Here is a 19,560-nt window from a genome sequence, read left to right as displayed (position 1 = left end):
TGTGTTTACGTCTTTGTGTGGAATCCGTGTACCTGCTCTCATTTGCTGTTTGGTGGTTGTTGAAATAGTTTTGTGAGCTTTAATCTGAGAATCTGGCATTTCTGGCAAAATACGTTTATGTTTAAAAGTCGATTCAGGATTTAATGAATCGACATTGCCTTATTCTAGTGATGTGTCAGTTGCGAACGAAACGGCTCTTAGAGTCTTTGAAGTGAACGACACGAGCCTTTTTTTTTCTTTCTCTCACCCTCAGGAGGGAAAGAGAGAAAGAGAGCCAGGGACAACAACGTCACACTAGAAAGGTAATAATCCAGAACTATTTTCAGTTGCAGATGATTCAGAAGGATTCAGAAGGTTTATTCATGCAGGCCCATATGACAGAGAATGTGCATCTTCTTTTTGTTTTCATATTTTAATTTATATTTAATTGTGTTGTGGTTTGCAGTGTTTTGTGTTGTTTCACTTTAAATTTCACGGCCAATCAGAGAAGTCCCGCCCCTGACTATCTCTGATTGGTTTAGTCCAGGATAGGGGCATAATGTGTGTCTGTTGTTCTTCCAGGTGACTATTAGATATCCCACATTGCAATGCAGTAGTGAAACACATAACACTTCTGGACAGTGAGTGAGGCAGCTGAGATCTAAGATCAATAAATCTTAAATCTAAGTGGATAATATTTCTCTTTGCTAGAAGTGTTATTTATTGCTGCATATTACCCTTCACTAAACAAATAGTTTGGTCTTTTAGGTTGCACTCATCCAGCAGATCACACATGTATCATTCAGCTGATACTGATTATTAATGAAATATAACAAAACAAAAAACTGACTCATGTTTACAGGTGAGGATTTATTTCAAATTCAGGTTTATTTATATCTGTCTGAATCATATAGATGGAACTGAAGGCAAAGATAGTCAACAGATAAAACTGAGTTTAAAAAAACGTAAAAAGGCAGATGGATTGTTTCAGACTGACTATGAAGTCCCTTTTGGATAGCTTTCTGATTGGTTAATATTACTTGTCATTTTTATGTTACTGGCATTTTAAACTGAATCTGTTTAACAGTGTGAAAATAAAGTGAACTTAAGGCTCCATGTAAACACAGCCAGGGTCACATGAATGAAGATCAGAGAGCAGAGCAGCATCCTTAAACGACATTGTCTACACAAGCACTGTGGTTGATGATGTCTGTGGTTGACATCATCAACCACAGACGATCAGATGCATTTGTTTGCTTTGAGGATGAAGAAGGTTCCACCTGCAGCACAGAGCACGCCGATAATCACACCGAGTCCACAGAACACTGCAGGTCCAAGGCTGGGCTTATGTTTCTCAGGCGTCTCAGGTGTGTCCACATCTGGAGGCAGAAACAGACACATGACACAGACACAATCGTTCAGACTTAATCGTTCTGATTAATTACAGCTCAATAATGTGAACTGCATGAGCTGAAAACTGTCAGCTCATTAACTAAAGTTAGCTGTTCAGGTTAATACTCAGCCAAGGCTTTGTGAAATCTGCAGACAGAAACACGAAGACATGAAACTTCATAATTATGCACTATTGTCTCTGTATTTCAGTCTGTCTCCTCTGTTTAAATAAAAGTGTTTCTCACTATAGATCTTGATCAGTGGTTTGGTCAGACCCAGATGTTCCACTGTACAGCTGTAGACGTCTCCCTGCTGTGGGATGAACTGCAGTCTGGCGATCTGGGTGAAGGTTCCATTTTTGTTGGGATAGGGATTGTTGATGCTGGATCCTTCAGTCGTAATCTGTCCATTCTTGGTCCAGGAGACTTTGACAGGAGCAGGATAGAAACCAGTCACATGACAGACCAAAGTGTTTTTAGCTCTGAGCTCCACCTCGTTTCTGGTGTAGATCGTCACACCTGAAGGAGCATCTGTACACAAACACAAGTCAGTTCGATGATGGTCAAGGAATCCGCAGAGTAGAATATCTCTTGTCTTAATCTTAGATAAGTTACTCCCTCAATGAGCCTGTCAGGTCTATCAGCATGGAAACACAACAGAGTTTTCAATAAAGAAACTTCAATGAGAATATACATGTGATAAAATACCAAACAGTCATATGGCAGTGAAATGGTCAGTGGGACCCGTATAGAACCTCCTGCTCTAAAACCTGAAATGAAAATCTTGAGCTTTTGGAACTTGAAAGTGTTGAAGAAAATCTTCAAAACAAATAAATGTAGAGGTTTGTGAGTTAGTAATGGTTTGTACTGGGAAAGTATGGAACATACAGTAAGATGGACACCCCTATGTCAGCCAAATATATAATTTGTGTAATATACTTGGATATTTATACTTGAGCTATTTTTATATTTTGTAACTTTGTAATATGTTGTAATATTTAACTTAGTTTAGTCTGCTACTGTTCTCACTGTCTTGGAGAAAGTGCGACCACGTAATTTCTTCTGGGAATAATAAAGTATTCTGATTCTGGTTTATGAAACCCACCACACACCACATCATTTATAACCTAACCTCATTAATCACGTGACACTGATGACAACATTTACATCAAAGTAAATTTAATTCCCTATTTTAGTTGATTAATGTAGATTGAATGTTGTTATCAGTTTGTGTGTGCCTGTATGTGTTTACCACGTCGTGGAGGGAAGTCCTTCATAGCCGTCTCACTAAGCTGCAGGAACTGTCTGCAGCCATATAAATTAGCCACGGCGATTTTATAAGCTCCATCTCCGAAGCTGATGGGTTGAACAAAAGGTGGCTGAGGATAAACATCCATCTGTTTCTCAAAGTCTGCGTACCAAAGTTCTTCACGATTCAGTCCAAACATGACCCCTCCATGAATGTATGAACAGCCAACGACATGGATGTCTGTATGTAGAGCTGAAACACATTAATGCAATTAAATGCTGATATTCTGATCAATAAGCAGGTGACTGTCTGTCAGTTTAAAGAGAGAAACTCACCATCAGCAGAGCCCCAGAGCACATAGGAGAGGAAGAGCAGCAGCTCCTTCATCTTCATCAGCAGTTCTCACTGACGAATAGAGTTAAACTGTGACTGTATGAAGTCTCTGAGTGAACTGGCAGAAAGTGCAGCAGCAGGTGAGCTCTAACACACACACAGCCAATCACAGAGCTCACAGCTAGTGATGTGATACAGCCTCTTAGAAATAAACATTCCTGTTCTCTGTAAGTCATTGTGTGATTTAAAACAAATACATCAAAGATACTTTATTTGTATCATGTAGACAATACTTTGCAAATTTTGAACTAAAACTTTTAAAATATATTTCTGTAAAATAAAAACTAAATTGTAATGTTTAAAGTCATTTAGAGTTTTCAGATTGAATCATCTCAAGCATCAGACACATCAGAAAAAAATCAGATGTGTCTGATTTTCCATTTCTTAGATTATTTGTAAAAGATCACTGATTCATGAGGTAACATGCATTCATGTGCAGCTAATATGCAGATAAGGACTTTACTTAGATAACAGATCAGTGTATAAAATTTGAGATGTAGTTTAAGATTAAAGAACTGAATTAAAAGTGTTTCACTCACTTCCATCATAATAAATGTTGATGTGTCTACTCTGTCCCTACCCTTAGAACTTTATGGACTCCCATTTTCCTCCGAGATAAGACAGGTTTCTTCTTATAGTGATTAAAATGTATTTACTTTATTAAGTGTAAAAACAAACATGTGTTTAGATCACAGACTGTACATAAAAGATGGATGTAGTCACTGTTGTGTTACTGGTTCATTTCTGGAATTAACATAAACAGATGTCAGCAGAATTAGAGATTATCAAGAAGGGCATGACGAGATGATTCTGAACAGGTGTCGAAGGACAACGCCACCTGGGACTATAGAAATAATTTCAAAGAAAGATAGAGATAAGCAAATGAAGCCAAACGCCCAAGCCTTCACTGCATTTGCAAGGCAAGAGGCTTGGGATTTTGCTTTGCAAATTAGCTTTTCACTTACTTCCATACATCAGGCCCTGATGACTCACCACTGCTAACTGTGGAAGAAATTCTGGATCAATTGATAGGCTCAGACAGTAAAAAAAGATGGAACATGCATCGCTTTTTTGGAAAGGCTGCATGAGAAAGCCCCCTCTCTTTAATAACAAGTAGCATCTGAAAAATGATCTGCTGTAATAGAGTTATGTGAAAAAAGTATTTGCCCCTTACTCATTTCTTAGTTTTTGCATATTTGTCACATTTAGATGTTTCATATCATTAAAAATATACACTTTAAAAAATAACCCTAGTAAGAAAAATGTGCAGTTATTAAATTATATTTAATTTATTAAGAAAAAGCTTCAGTTTAAATGCCACACCCAGGCCTCATCACTGCCACACCTACTGATTCAGAAATCAATTAATTGGAGAATTTGTATCGGAATTGCAGGAGCAGGACCACGCCTCCAAACACGCTCCTTCCAGTTGTCATCTATATAAGTTCCCCCAGTTCTGCAAGCTGTTCATTCTCGTTTACGTGCCCCACCCTCCCTCCTTGTTTTCAATACTTTAACTTCTTCACTTTTATTTAGTGCATGGAGATCTGCAAGGCCCAGGAGCCATCGCCAGTCCCCTTAAGGCCTTTCCCAAACCACAACTCAATTCATGTCCAAGCATTCACCTTTACCTACTAAAACGCTATTAAGCCTAACATGAGGACGTGGGCCCAGCTAGTGAAACAGAATCTGTTTGACAAAGTGAAACAGTATAAATATCTCAACACCTCAGCACATCATGTCATAATCTAAAAAATCAACTGAGAAACAAGGTTAGTGACAGCCATCACTCTGAAAGGGTTTCTAAGGCTCAATGACAGCCATCATCCACTTAAGTAGAAAACCTGGAACAGTGCTGGAACTTCCCAAGAGTTGCCAGCCTACCAAAATTACTCCAAGAGTTCAGCTATGACTCAGCCAGGAGTTTACAGAAGAACCCAGGACAACATCTAAGTGCCTACAGGCCTCACTGGGTTCAGTTAAGGTCAGAGAGAGAAAGTACTCTCTCTGGCCTTAATTGAACTGAGTGTACTTTATTTTCCTATGACTGTATTAACTAGCATTAAAAGTGACAACTACTTTCTACAGTAGCAGGCAACATGGAGGCTGTTAAGCGGCTTCCATGAAAATACAACATGGCTATTCAACTATTTTTTCCAATACTGGTAGGATCATCACATTATACAGATACGTGGGTCTACAGTTAACACACTGCTCTTTTTTTAGCTGTTTGACAACATGAACAATGCTAATGAAGCACCAGGAAGTTGACTGCAGTTCCCTTAATCAATTGAACCCCAATGGATTTTCTGAGGTTCCTGCTTGAAAATTATATTCCTGAAATGAAAAGAGTACTTCTCTGTAATACTCATTCTGTAATTCATTTCAGTTTTCTGTGGTTACACAGTTCCTTGAAACTAAACAATGTAAGCGCGTTACAATGTTTTAGCACTGTTTATTTGAGGTGGGCTCCATTGCAGAGTGGAATCAGTTGGGTTAGGTTTTATTTCAAAAATGTGACCAATGTTTGAGAAACGTGGTAAGATGGAGGATTCTTTATTTTTTTTTCTGACTAAATGAGATAAAACAGTGACACGGGTCAAACAAGTTGTTAATTATTCTTTTCCCAATAGTTTTAAGTTGGTTTGTTGTTATCATATCCTTGTGACCAGAGTTTTGTCTTTACTGATGTGTTTTCTTTATGTTTGAATGATTTCAAAAGTTCAAAATTTTTATCGTTCGCCTTGTACACCGATGATAGTCTGATATAATTGTATAAAATTCATGCAAAACACCTCAGATACCCCTGAAGCTGCTGAGCAAAAAGAAACACTAAAAATACATCACAGACAGGATTCACAAACTCTTCATTCAAGTATCCAAATGAATCAAGGACAATTTGGTCACATTTCGCAGTATTTCACTAACACTACAGAATAAATATGATTCAGGACAAAATTAATTAAAGCCTTGGTTTACTTGAAGTTTGAGATGATAGCATATTCACTGAATTTTGCTTTAGCACCACAATTACTTTTTACTCAATTTTTAAGAGTAAAACAGTCAAACTTTGATTAAACATTTATAGATGAGTTCAGCGATTCACAGTCTGTGAAAGACTCTGCCCTAATCTGAACAATGCTAATGAAGCACCAGGAAGTTTACTGCAGTTCCCTTTATTTATTCTCTTTATTTATTTCCTTCATTTATTTCCTTGTTCTGTGGTCACACAGTTCCTTCAGTCTACACAATGTAAGCACGTTATATCCCACATCATTTTAATTTCGTCTAAAATCTAACTAGTGTACAACATTAGACATCAGTCAACCTTACATTTATACTTTTCTCATCATCAGTCACACAGGACACAAAACAATGCTTCTTGTTGTGAGCTGGGATAGGCTCCCTCCACTTTACAACCATGAACTGTAAAAGCAGAGAAGGGATATAAACATACTGGTCTTTTTGAAAGCAAGAAAGAAAAAAGATCAGCACATGATTGAAGCTGTTGAATGCTCACCATCTTATTGTTTTATTTTATGATGATTATTGAGAGCAGTCTGACTGAATTTCCTGGTTTTCAGTCCTCAGAGTGTGTTATGTAAACAGCAACAACATCTACATCAACATCTTAAGTCAAATGATAAAAAAAACAATGTGATGCTGATTGTATAATGTGGTGAAAATAAGATGTAAAGCAGTTTCTTCCTCAGCTGAATCATAATACTTTTTTAATCCCAGAGAAAGTAAAGTAATGAGAGAGTTAGAACAGAATAGAATAGAATAATCCTTTAATTTAATTTAATTGAAATTTGGGTGTAACAGCAGCAAGACAGACACATATACAAACAAACAGTACACAAGACACAGTACAGAAAAAATACACAATTTTTACATATGTACATGAAGGACAATGGTTACTAAAAAGTGAGTACTGTACTGTTATTAAATTAAATAAAATTAAATACAGATAAGAGGGCCTCTTTGCTTAGGCTGCTGCCCCCGCGACCCGGCCTCGGATAAAGCGGATGAAGATGGATGGACAGATAAGAGGCAAACCCTGGTTGTAGAGTGAATCGGTTGATAAAATAGTGCAAGGTACAGCGCTGATGTAAACATCTATGATTGTTGGGAGCAGTTTTGATTGTACAGTCTGACAGCTGCAGGGAGTAAGGACCTGCGGAAACGCTCCTTCATGCATCTAGGATGCAGCGGTCTGTCACTGAAGGAGCTCTGCAGTTCAGCAACATTTACATGCATGGGGTGGGAGACTCTGTCCATCAGAGATGTTATTTTGGCCAGAGTCCTTCTGTCTCCCACCACCTGCACTGGGTCCAGGGTGCATCCCAGAACAGAGCTGGCCTTCCTGATGAGTTTATCCAACCTCTTCCTCTCAGCTGCAGATAAACCGCTGCTACAACATACAACACTGTAAGAAATGACAGATGCCACCACAGAGTCATAGAAGGTCTTTAAAATCGCTCCCTGTACTCCAAATGACCTCAGCCGCCTCAGCAGGTAGAGTCTGCTCTGACCCTTCCTGTAAAGAGCATCAGTGTTGTGGCTCCAGTCCAATTTATTATTCAGGTGAACACCCAGGTACCTATACGAGTCCACTATCTCAATGTCCACTCCCTGGATGTTCACCGGTGTCAGTGTGGTAGGTTTGCGTCTCCGGAAATCCACCACCAACTCCTTGGTTTTCCCGGCATTGATCAGCAGGTGGTTCTGCTGGCACCAGTCCACGAAGTCCAGAGTCCACTGTCTGTACTCTGTGATGAGGCCGACTATGGCAGAGTCGTCAGAGAACTTCTGTAGGTGGCGGCATGGGGAGTTAAAGTAAAAACAAAATAATCCAGTATATTACAAAATATTACAAATTCAAGCACTTGACATTTTTGTTACATTATACAAATTCGTCATGAATTCTCTCTTACTTTAGCTGTCTTACTTCCACAACAATAAAATCGCTCTTTGCACACAACTCTAGCTCTCAGTATACTTTAAGACCAGTTTCCTGTCAAGAATTCATGGTGCCTTATTTGCTCTGTTATCTACTGTTGTGTACAGTGTTGTCGACCGCTGTTTTTATCTCAAAAAAATGCCATCCGATAAGAAAGCCTAATCTCGGTTATTCAATACCGAAGAAATTTCAACTTTTACGAATTGAAATTGCAAAACTCTTAGCTATGTTTTTGATAAAAACCTCTGTTTCTTTGCTCTGCTTCACTTTAGCAGCATCAGTTTTTTGCAGGTAATTTTCATATGTTTATTCATGGTTTTCTCCCATTTTTGATCTAGCTGGAGCATATTTTCAAGGTGGTAATGTGCTATAAAACACCAGGCCAGGAAAATCTTCATATTTTTCTGTTTTATCGCCAGTTACTTTGACACAAAGACATCTGCTGTGATAGCTGCACCTCTGAAGAAGTCTCACAAATGTCAGCTTTGTTTTTATGCCTAGGTAGATAACACTGAGGTTGTAATTGCAGAGAAACAGTCAATCTCAAAAGCCCCGGGGCTCTACATGTCCAATATTGTGCTGCTTTAGGATCTGTTATTAATATAAAAATAAATATATTTTCATTTAGAGTTCTTTTCTGAAAGTACACATCAAATAATCTATGGTAAAAATATGTCCGACTGAGCCAAAATCAAATTGAATCAAATCAAATCAAGTCGGGACCTTTTGAATCAGAATTGAATCAGTTGGAGAAATTAGTGACAATACCCAGTTCTAATTATAACTACTCACTCTGCAGAGCTAAATTGACAGCTTCTGTGTAATATTATGTGACAGTGCTGTTGTTTTGTGTTGGATTGGGACAGTAGAGAGACAAGTTGGACACAGGCGTTCAATTTGTGTCTCAGTCTTCAGTTCAGTTCAATTCAATACTTTCTTGTCCCACAAGGGGAAATTCTTTTAGCAGCAAGGGCAACAACACAAGTAAACAAAACAATAATAAAAACCCATAAGATGGTTATTTGCCATTAAGGAGATGAGATGCGGTGGGGATAAAGGAAACCTGGAGTCTTTCTATAAATATATAACAAATAATGATATGAACTATGACTACACTGCTGCACAGTTTTAGCTGAACAGTAGAAACATTAAAGCTCCTCCGTGTGTAACAGCTACAGTGCAACATAAAAACTGGTCAGAAGTCCTTCAGGATGAATCATGATGTCAAGCTGAACACAGTTGGATAAATCTTATGTCTGATGCTTCACTGGTGGCCCTCGACTGTAAGCAAAGGCATTTAAATCAAACTAAAATGTGACTCAGAGCAGAACAGACTTTTGGTTTTCCTCAAAGGTATTCTGAAACGACGGCCAGAGGGCAACAAATCAAACTCACTGTGAAGTGGATGGTTAAAACAATTAACAATAGAATGAGCCTTCCACAGCACGTTTGTTATAAATGACCAAAAGTCCATCTTACGAATGCCCTGAGATTTTACTGGCAGTTTTTACCAAAAGTCCTAACCAATCCTTGCTCTTCAGAGTTATGTTACAAAACCAAACAGCAATACAGGAAGAAATAACAGATTCAATAAAACAAGGACAACGTTTCAGATGAGACTTATTTGTACAGCCTTGCAAAGTTATGCTGACTAACTCTCTCCACCATTAAAAATAAATAACTAATAAAGATGAATTAGACTGAAAAGTCTGATTTTTTGCCACATTTTCTTAATGAGCTCTCCAGACACACACAATGATGTCTGTTTTCAGAGAAAATTTAGTTCCTCCTTTTACTTCTAACTCCTAATCTGACTGAATCTGCTTTTTCAGCATTGTTCTCCACCTTTAAAGAACCACAGATGTGTCATGTGAACTTTAAATGTTTAAGGAGGTGATGCTGGATGAGACAGATTGAGAGAGAGGAGCAGACAAACTAGTTTAATTCAAGAAAATATTTTATTTACAGGAGAGTTAATGAAGTCTTTATAACAAAGCTGAAGGCCTTTGGTGTCTGATCATGCACAGAGTGTTGGGGTTAATGTTGTTTCGAGGAGTTTTGTAATCTGTTTCTCAGTTCCCCCTAAGATAGAAGTTGTGTGTGTCATGGCTACTATTTATAAACGTCTCTGTAATGTCAGTGTTTTCTGTGTTATCCAGCTGTCAGGGTGCTATGTTTTTATTTGTTTTAAGTTTAACCAAGCATAACCTGTAAGTTAATGAGTGGGTACATGAGTTTCTTTATTTTCTCATTAAGTGCTGCATCATGTATCAATAAAGAGTAGATTGCATAAAAATATTATCCGTGAAAGCCCTCAGTTAGATTTTATCGAGCGTCAGTGGTTGTAGCATGCTAACCTGTCATGTCTGCTAATGTCAGTGACTTTAAACCAACTTCTGACTAATAAGAGGGAAACATTTACTTTGATTTTGTTTTATTTTAGGATAAACTTAATTCGTGTCCTTAATTAATGTCCCTTAAACACTTTAAATTTTGTATATGTATTGATGTAGTTGTTGTTGTTGTGCTGATCCTCCTTTATAAAACATGTAACACTGTGGATTTTTTTTATCTTCATGCAGGAACATCAGGACATTTATTTATTTTAGAGAACTCAGATTCTGTCTCCACAAATGATTTGTGTCCTGCAGGCAGCATCTTGAAATCTGAGTAGGACCATCATGTCTCATCATGTGTTCCAGGTCTCAGAGTTGTGTCATCATGTAGTTCAAAGTTCAGGCTGGATTTAAAACAAGAATAAAAGTGAAGCATCATGAACAAATACTAGTTTCAACCGTCCAATCAGAGAGGCAGAAAGCTGAAGCTTGTGCTCAGCTCAACATCACGATTTATCCTGCAGCACTTCTCTCTGATATTTTTTATGTTCCTTCTGAGCACCTTGTGCCATCTACTGACATGTTTGAGTAATTCACTGGTGGGTGTAATAATAAGGGGAGTGCAATGAAGCTGGTGCTGTAATACGTTTTTAAAGAATTAATTCACTACTGTACTTGTTACAGTGTTTTTCCATTGTTTGGTAATGTGACTGGATTCACATAATAATTACCAGTTATAATATAAGCCTTATGTCAAGCGCAGTGGAGTGGAGTGTGAGGACCAAAGTGCAGGATGTTGAAGGCAGACTGATGTGAACAGAAGAGCTGATAATTGCAGGCTGATGGCAGGTTTGTACAGATCCAAAACATAAAGGTACAAAGGAAACTGAAAACTAAACTCCCGAAACCTACAGCTTCCATGTGATGTTTTACTGGATGTGGTTTCAGGACATTTTTTTCCAAGATCAACATTGACCTTGAACAATAAACACAAAACAAATCAATACTAAATCAACAGCAATGCAGACAAACGCAGCAATATAATAATCATATTACAATACGGGCAAATACAAACATTTATTAAACACAAGAGGATGCATTAACATTAGGCTTGTGCATAAGTTCAATAAGAAAGATGTGTAATCACTCAATTTAAGGAAACATCACATTACTTAGAATTTTCAAAAAAATGTTAATTTTGTGTCTTCTAGCAACAGCCAGTAGTTTTAAATATATCAGAAGTAATCACATAAATCTGTAGATCGTACATTAGACAAAGATATATGAGTTAAAACCAAATGTGTACAACAACCAGTTAAAGTTACATTTTGGGAACAATAATTACAAAGAAAGTAAAAACCTTACTGGTAACAACAGACAGGGTTCTTCGTCATCGTAATAGTGAATCAGTTTTACTTGCTAACATTTCATATACAACTACTTAAGTTACAAAAGTACAGTAAAATACAGAAACACAGTGAAGCAAATAATATGGGAGGTGATCATAAAATTGCAGAAATGTGCTCAAAAATTTCAAAATGAAATGATGGTCCTTTTGGGCTCTTTATGTCTGGAATTTGGATCTCATGAGTTCTCATACCCAGCAGAAAACTGAAAATAAACAACCTAAAACATGAGCAGGGCTGGACTGGGACAAAAACATTGGCCCCGGTATTTTGAGTAGAGACAGGCCCAACAGGTATTATAGGAAGGGGTGCACATAAGTGGTCCGCAGGTGCGCATGCACTTTCAAAATAAAGGACGCACAGAGATGTGGTGCAGAATATGTCGTGAAAATCTTTCTATAAATTATACATCAGAAGACCACTTTGATTGTAAGATTCAGATAATTCTTTATTAAAAGCTACACATTTTAAATGAGAATAAGAAATAAAAGTCTTTGCGCCCCCTTTTCCCTGTTAATGCCCTACCTGGCCCCCTGGCAGAATTTTGTTAGACCCGTCCCTGCACCGTTAGCAGCTGTCAACTACAAAAGGATCCTGGTGTTATATATAATCGCGTTCTTTTTCACCTCAGTACCATTTTCTTATATGATAAGATTGCTTTCAGAGCAGTTACCCAAGCAAGGGGGCGGGTGCATCCGCCCTCCTCGGCTGTAACTGGTCCAGCCCAGAGTCGATCATGACCAATTGGTCAATCCACCACCTTTCATTGTTTATACCATTATAAAACGTAAAAAAACAAAAAAAACAAAAACAAAACATCGGCCCATTAAAACAAAAATCACCATCGGGCATACCAGGCATTTGAATGGGAAAAAAGGAGATACAAGACAATGCAAAACGAATGCTAAGTTACTCAGGGAAACACGGAGAGACACGCAGCCATGAGGGAGGACACATCACTGAACTGAGAGAGACGCTGACCTAAATACACAGACGTATAACAGGGATGTGAGGACACGAGGAACACAGCTGACATCACTAACCATAATGAGACAGGGAAGCTAGACCAAACATAGAAACACGGGACCTTCACAATAAAACGGGAAACACGATACGGAAGTGGAGAGGCAAACGAGAGGGAATGAGGGAACATGAGGGAGAGAGCGGACATGATGGGCTGGGGGAGACATAAACAAGATGGAATAAAACACGAGAGGAAAACAAGGCACGACAACTCACACCACTGTATACACGCTGACACCAGGGGAAGACACAGAGAGCAACAACACAGGGGGAAATCTAACAAACAATACTGAACAGAATAACCTAGGAGATGTAGAATAATCCTTAACAAATGAACTTAACATAATACAAAAACACAAGAAAACTGAGAACCCTGAGTCAAAATGACCCAGGACCATGACAATGAGATGTACAACAGAGTTTAAACAACCTCATGCAACATCACGCTTTTAACAAATGGGAATAAAAAAATAAGAAACACATTTCTTTTTCCAGAGAAACAAAGATTATAAATATCATAAGAAGTTCAACAGGTTTCTTTCAGAACAGCATACATGTGCTGCAGTGTCAGGAAACAGGACTAACGGGGCGTTCACACTTTTAAATATGACACCCTGAAATGGTGATGTTGTGGAATAACTTCAGAAAGGTCAGTAAAATATATTGTATGCTGTCATATCTACATAATTATATAAACATGTTTCTGTCTGCTATAAAAGTTGTTTGCTTTGTCTTCACTTCCCTCTGCTGGTGAAGAAACTCTGATAACAGGTAACATCACTTATTTTCACTAAATTTCACTGAGAAAGTCTCACAGACAGCAGGGATCAACAACACTCACTGAAACCTGCAACAACAGACAGAAAACAAGTGACACAAACTCACCTCCATGTTTGTGTCATTTTCTCTGGTGTTCAGTCCAAAGTTCCTCCTTGTCTTACTAATGTAGAAGAGCATGAGGAAAACAGCCATCAGCAAAACACCATCCAAGGACGCACGCACAACCAGAAGCCAGGAGGAGTCAGGACAATGTGTAGAGACTCCTGCAGTGACACTTTCACTCTGTGTTGCTGTTGTTGTTTGTAGTGTGGAAGCAGGTGTGTACAATAAATACACACATAAAAATCATAATCAATAGTGATAAAGACAAATAATAAAGTAATAAAGTAAAAATAATAATCATGTTATCACACGCAAATACAAAAATTTATCAAACACAAAATGCACCTGCATGCGTAGAAACACTCAGCTTTAGCAAAAATGGTAGATGATGTCCCCTCAGTTTTAGCTCCGCCATGATATTTTCCAACAATGCATTTAAAGCACACACTTAGATTTGAAATGATTTTAAAATATTTTTTGTATGTAATATATGCACTGATTAAAAGAGAATATGATTGTGAAACTTACTGTACATGCTTATACGAGCATCATAAGAAGTAGTTTTTGCATTTGTGAATGAACAGTGGATTAGATTGGCCAGCACAACAACAAAAAAATAATACTCAGAGACTGGTCATCCAGACTTCAAAAAAAGAAAGCTGGACAAATTAAAGGAAAATACTTTTTAAAATGTCAAACCCTCTATTTCAGTTTAGAAAGTTCTTAAAAGGTGCAATGATCTCTCAGCAGTGAATCAGCTGATCTCTGGCAGTAACAACAATCTCACCTCAAATCAGAAGGTGGGAAGTTTCATGTTTTCATTTATTTGTGTTCTAATTTTGTTTATTTTTGTGATCATCTACTATTCGTAGTAGTAGCATTTCAAGAAAAATAAAATATGAAAAATGTTTTACCATCTTGAAAAGAAACTTACCATCAATCACATGAACATCATTGTTTTTATACAAATCTGGAGACAGAGGGTTTCCATAACCACACCTGTACCGTCCTGTGTCTAACTTGGTCAGCTGTGTGATGGTTGCATACAGTCCAACTGTAGATCCTGGTCTGTATTCAATGCTGTATCTGCCACTCTTGTGTCAATGAGGATTTCCCCTTCATTCTTACACTCATTCTTACAAAAGAACTTCCTGTGTATTGGAACACACCAACGTGATGTTTTCTCCCTCAATTTGTGTTCGACAAAAAACAGCATTTCTATCCAGTTCTGTGAAATATAAGAACATTAATTAAATGTGAATCCATAAATCATTACATATTGTTGTATGCTTTACACTGAGGTGCTACAATTTCAATTCAACTTATCAAAAGTACAGTTGAAATGAGATGAGATAGCCTTTATTTGTCAGTTGCAGGTCTTTTGCCCACAACCGAGATGACAGACCTTGCCGACCGTACATACAATGCAAACATCACATTGGGAAGACAGGTCAGGCCAGGTAGCGAGGAAAAAAACATTGAAATGTGTAACACAAAAGGATAATACAGGAATGCACAGGTAACAACACACCATAACACAATAAACACAGACAAGCAACTTGGGAAAGAGTTCCAGTGTGTACATCTGATCTGGGACCGCTACAATCTTTGACTGCGCCTCCAGCTGACCCGATGTCCACATCAGAGGGGAGGTAAGCGTTGGAGGTGGCGTTGGATAGGGAAGGTGATGCGTCAGTGAGTGCTTATCAGTATCAGTATATGTATGTGTGTGTGTGTGTCCATAGTTCAGGTGAGACAGTGTCCTTCGCCCCGCCAGGCTAAGTAAAGAGTCTTCCAGCCAACCTAGGTGGCCTTGTAGGGAATGGGAAGGAACAGACTCAACACAGTCGTTATCAGGGAGTTTTGTTCAGCTCTGGCCTTGAGCCCACAGCTGGCGCGGAAGGGGTAGACGCATTATGATGGTGATTTTTCTTTTGCAAACAACTCATGAGAATGTCAAGCTTTTTTTAACACTCCGACACTGGTCTCTCAGTCTCCCGTTAACAGCTGCGAGTTTCTCCATGATGTTATTAGCCGTCGATTCTGTGGTCTTGTCACTCTTTTGCTCACATAGCAGATTCTGAGACCTCACGACCGCAGCCAACTGATCCGAGGTGTAATCCAGCTTCCGCCCAGAGATGTTGTTCTGAGTTGATTCTTTCCTGATGTAATCCAACATACATACGCTCAGAGGTGTTATTCTGAGCATTCACTGCAGTCGTAAGCGCCTCCAAGCTCTTAACCTTGCTGCCTTCAGTGAGCCCTTTTTGAGAAGTCGCACCTGTCGTTCCAATCCCAGCGGGCAGCCTTGTGGGGGTGTGAACAGCCGGTTCTGCTTTCTTAATTCTCCAATAAGCCAGGGCCAAGCCAGCTCCGATCAGCAAGAACCCTGTTATCATGGTTCCGAATAGGTAGATATCTTCAGCGTCCTCGATTGACAGTCCCGCCAGGCACATGATCCTCTGCCACCCGTCCATCGTGTATCCGGCAGGGAAAGTCCCTCCAGGGCACTCGGGTTCTCCCGAGTCCAGACTTCTCGTTAAAGGGTGTCAATAGCATTCAGAGACCAGTTGATCAAATCCATAATTCTCTTTTAGGTTTTAGACCCAGACTGTGAGAGAGTGTTCCAGGGAAAGTAATACAAAAAAGACACGAGACTAGACAAGGACATAAGAACTAGCAGGGAAGATAAGGGAGAAGAGAAAAAGTGCTTCCGCCTCCTCCGAGAGCCAAAGAAAGAAATTTTTTCCATGCTGTATAAAATGTACACCTACATGGTATATCATGTTAATTTCTATTTATTAATTAATTAAACAGCTTGATCTAAACATGGTCTATAATGCTAAATTAGAGCTAGTGAGGGCTCTTCATATTTTTTTATTTCAGGGAATTTTCGTACAAACTCACCATTTGAAACTCTGACCTCAAAGTCATAGTATGTATCTGGAACAGAAGGTCTTCCTAAAGAACACCTGTACAGTCCTGAGTCAGACTTGATCGTGAAGGTCACAGACATGAATCCTGTTCCTGGAAATCCGTCTTTATAATTAATGCTGTATCTCCCACTCTGAGCTGTATTTCCATCTGTTTTAATGAGGATATCTTCTGCTCGCTCACATTTTTCCTTACAGAAGAACTTTGTGCTTAAAGAAAAAGTTGAAGGGCATCTAAGTGAAGCATTTGCTCCTTCGGCTGCAGACCAGATATTCTGTTTTGCCTTGACGAGCCCAGCTGGATCTGTCAGATGAAAAGATTAAATAAATAAAATTATTAAAAGATAGATAATCAAAACATTATTTAGTGTATGAATTTTAGTGTATAAAGTTTATTTTATGAAGTTGAATATTTTTTAATTAAAGAGCAACATTAAGTCCTCACCTGACAAAATGCAGAAAAAGAGAAAATGGAGGATTTTCATTCTGACTTTGATCCTGATGCAGAAAAATTGTTAAACTTCAGAAGAACAGCGTCTGACACTTAACTCCGTCTGTGTTTGTCAGATCATCAGAAAACTGAAGTTACTCAATAAGTTGTTTCCTTCCTTTTTTTAGTTGCATTCATCACACACTAATGAGGATGATGATGTGACAATGAAACGTATGCGTGTACAAAACATTGCATATGAATCTGCCTGTTTGTAGATCAGTACTGTGAAGTTTCTCTGATGCCGTAAATGTCAATGACAACAGTTTCAGACTTTGAAATACTAATTCAACTTATTTAAACAAGTAAAACTAAAAAGTAAAGGGTCTGAAATGTATTTAAAGTAAAAATAAATGTAGCTCTTTGGAGGATATTTCTATATTTACAGGTAATCGGCTAAGTAAACGCTGGCGCATTTGGCTGTCGCTGCTCACCAATTTATTCTCATTTTATTTTGGTTTTAAAGTTAATGACGACAACTTGAATCAAGTTTTTAAAGCGTAATCCTGTTTTGATTTGTTTTTGCAACATTTGCAGGTTTTTACTGCTTGTGCTTCAGCTGTGTGTTTGATCTTTTACCCTCATTGGGCCTTTTCCAGCCATCTACATTTAGTGTCTGGCCCTGATTAAGATGTGGATCCACAGGCAATGCTTCCTCTAAGCTGCGCACGTGCACAATTGCGCACAGCTGGCACGGTCTCTGCACACAGAAAATCTGCTTTGCGTACAAAAAAAATCCAACCTGAATTGAAATTAAAATAAAAAATTTAACAATTCTCTTTTGCAGTGTTAGTCAGTAAATGACTGGCTGCTCCCGTATGGAATTAGAATGATGCCAACGTATCCCATAGTCCAGCCAATAATGCAATTCACATTTGTATATACACACCGAATTAAGGTCGACAGGCTATGACAGCGTCCTTATGTGCCGACACGGTGTTTTAGCTAGCAAAGCGGCGTGGCTGATGTGGAATGAAGCCACGCTAATGACAATGTGTACAACCATTGGAGATGTGAGCAGGACAGATGGAACAATTGAGGGAAAAAGGTGTGGACTTTATACCACAATTTAAAAACGATACCAGTTTTTAAATTGTGTTGATAGGCCACGAAAAACCAGAGTGCCTATTTCGGGTCACTTTTGCCGGTCCAAGCCCGGGTAAAGTAGCGGGGTTGGAATTGTGACATTAAAAAAAACAATAATTGCTAAAAGAAATTTAATTTGTAGTTCTAAATAAACTCTAAATGCATTTAGGACATTTTTAACTCACTTTATGTCTCTTCCACGATGTTATTTCTCTCTCCAACAACATAGGTTACAATTACATTAGCATGACCAACTATGCAAATTAGGTGATGACGTCATTTAGCGACTTCTAGCAACTTTTAGGACAACCAATAGCGATTTTCCTTACTGAGGAGTTGGCAACACTGCAGCAGTGATACATCTCCTGTTGTCAGGCCTGCAGGTATCAGTCTGTTGTTCTCCTTTATCTCATAGTGGACAGAAATTATTTTTTGGAGTGGCACAAATAATTTGCGTGGCATCAAATTTGATGCAGAACAGCTGATTGTTCTGTAAATAGTTTGAAATGTTTATTTAAAAAAACGCCTTGGCTGCATTTTTAGGTAAACAGCTGCAAAAAACTTTGTTGTTTGCATAACTCAGTTACTTTTTTGAAGAAGTAACTATATAATTAATAGCCCAACATTGGTCATTATTTACTGTATTTTACACACAGAGTTGCAGGACTCTCTCCCAGACCACAGACTCATAATACAAGTCAGAGCTTTATAAAAAAAAAAAAAAGGAAAGAAAGAAAGTTGTGTTTTGAAAATTGGAGTTCAAGTTATTTTTACTTTAATGTTCATTGTAAGTGGGCTAAAGCAGTTAATTAAAAGTAGTCTGACATAAATGTAAAGGCTGTAATTTGATTATTTTAATAAACCATGTAACTTGGATGGATTCTATGCTGCCGTGACCACAGTGCACACGTCTGCTGTTGCTCACAGTGGTCCAAGTGTCTGCTCAGTGAGTTTGTGTGTTCGCTCAGACACATGAAAAATTAGAGGAAACATTATCCATAGGGTGTCTGTGTGGTCCGTGCTCACCTGGGTTGTTTTTTTCCATTGCCCATCTACTGGCGACAGCTCTGCTTCAGTACTCTGCTACGGAAATTTTGCGACTCCGCGTTTGCCTGGCTGTCTCTCCACCTGTGGCTCTTTGCCTCTATCCAGACACCGCTTTCAAGCCCCGCTGCAGGTACATCCACCGAGGGGTCTGGCGAAACTTCAATAGCAATGACACCAACTCAGTAGTGTCCATCTGGTCCAGAACTCGTCGTCCTCCCTGCATGACTGTGGCTGTTGACCACAATGTGCTGGCCCACCTAGTTAGGTGAGCTAAGCCTACTGTCAGACATAGTAACTCCAGCGTCAACTTCGGTCTATTAAACATCCGCTCTCTTACTGGTAAGGGGCATCTCGTCCAGGATCTCCTGGACTTTCTTTGCTT

The 19,560-nt window shown here is 38.6% G+C and overlaps 2 protein-coding genes across 2 annotated transcripts in view; one reads left to right on the top strand and one right to left on the bottom strand.

The window, feature by feature from the left end:
* LOC308401547 (uncharacterized protein) overlaps positions 1-19,560 on the top strand; it is a 201,331-nt gene that overhangs the window by 32,130 nt on the left and 149,641 nt on the right. The window lies entirely within an intron of this gene.
* Positions 1,219-14,700, bottom strand: LOC308401460 (HLA class II histocompatibility antigen, DP alpha 1 chain-like; the record flags this gene model as incomplete). The annotated part of the gene is made up of 7 exons (XM_080889673.1): positions 14,557-14,700; positions 13,626-13,810; positions 3,978-4,014; positions 2,955-3,024; positions 2,623-2,871; positions 1,617-1,901; positions 1,219-1,358 (listed from the first exon to the last, which is right to left on the bottom strand). Exons 4-7 carry the CDS (start codon positions 3,010-3,012, stop codon positions 1,219-1,221), a joined length of 732 nt encoding a protein of 243 aa, XP_080745799.1. The 5' UTR covers positions 3,013-3,024; positions 3,978-4,014; positions 13,626-13,810; positions 14,557-14,700.

This window comes from Rhamphochromis sp. 'chilingali', assembly GCF_963969265.1.
Source record: "Rhamphochromis sp. 'chilingali' genome assembly, chromosome: 1".
Taxonomy (NCBI): domain Eukaryota; kingdom Metazoa; phylum Chordata; class Actinopteri; order Cichliformes; family Cichlidae; genus Rhamphochromis; species Rhamphochromis sp. 'chilingali'.
This window is presented reverse-complemented; position numbering and strand designations above follow the sequence as displayed.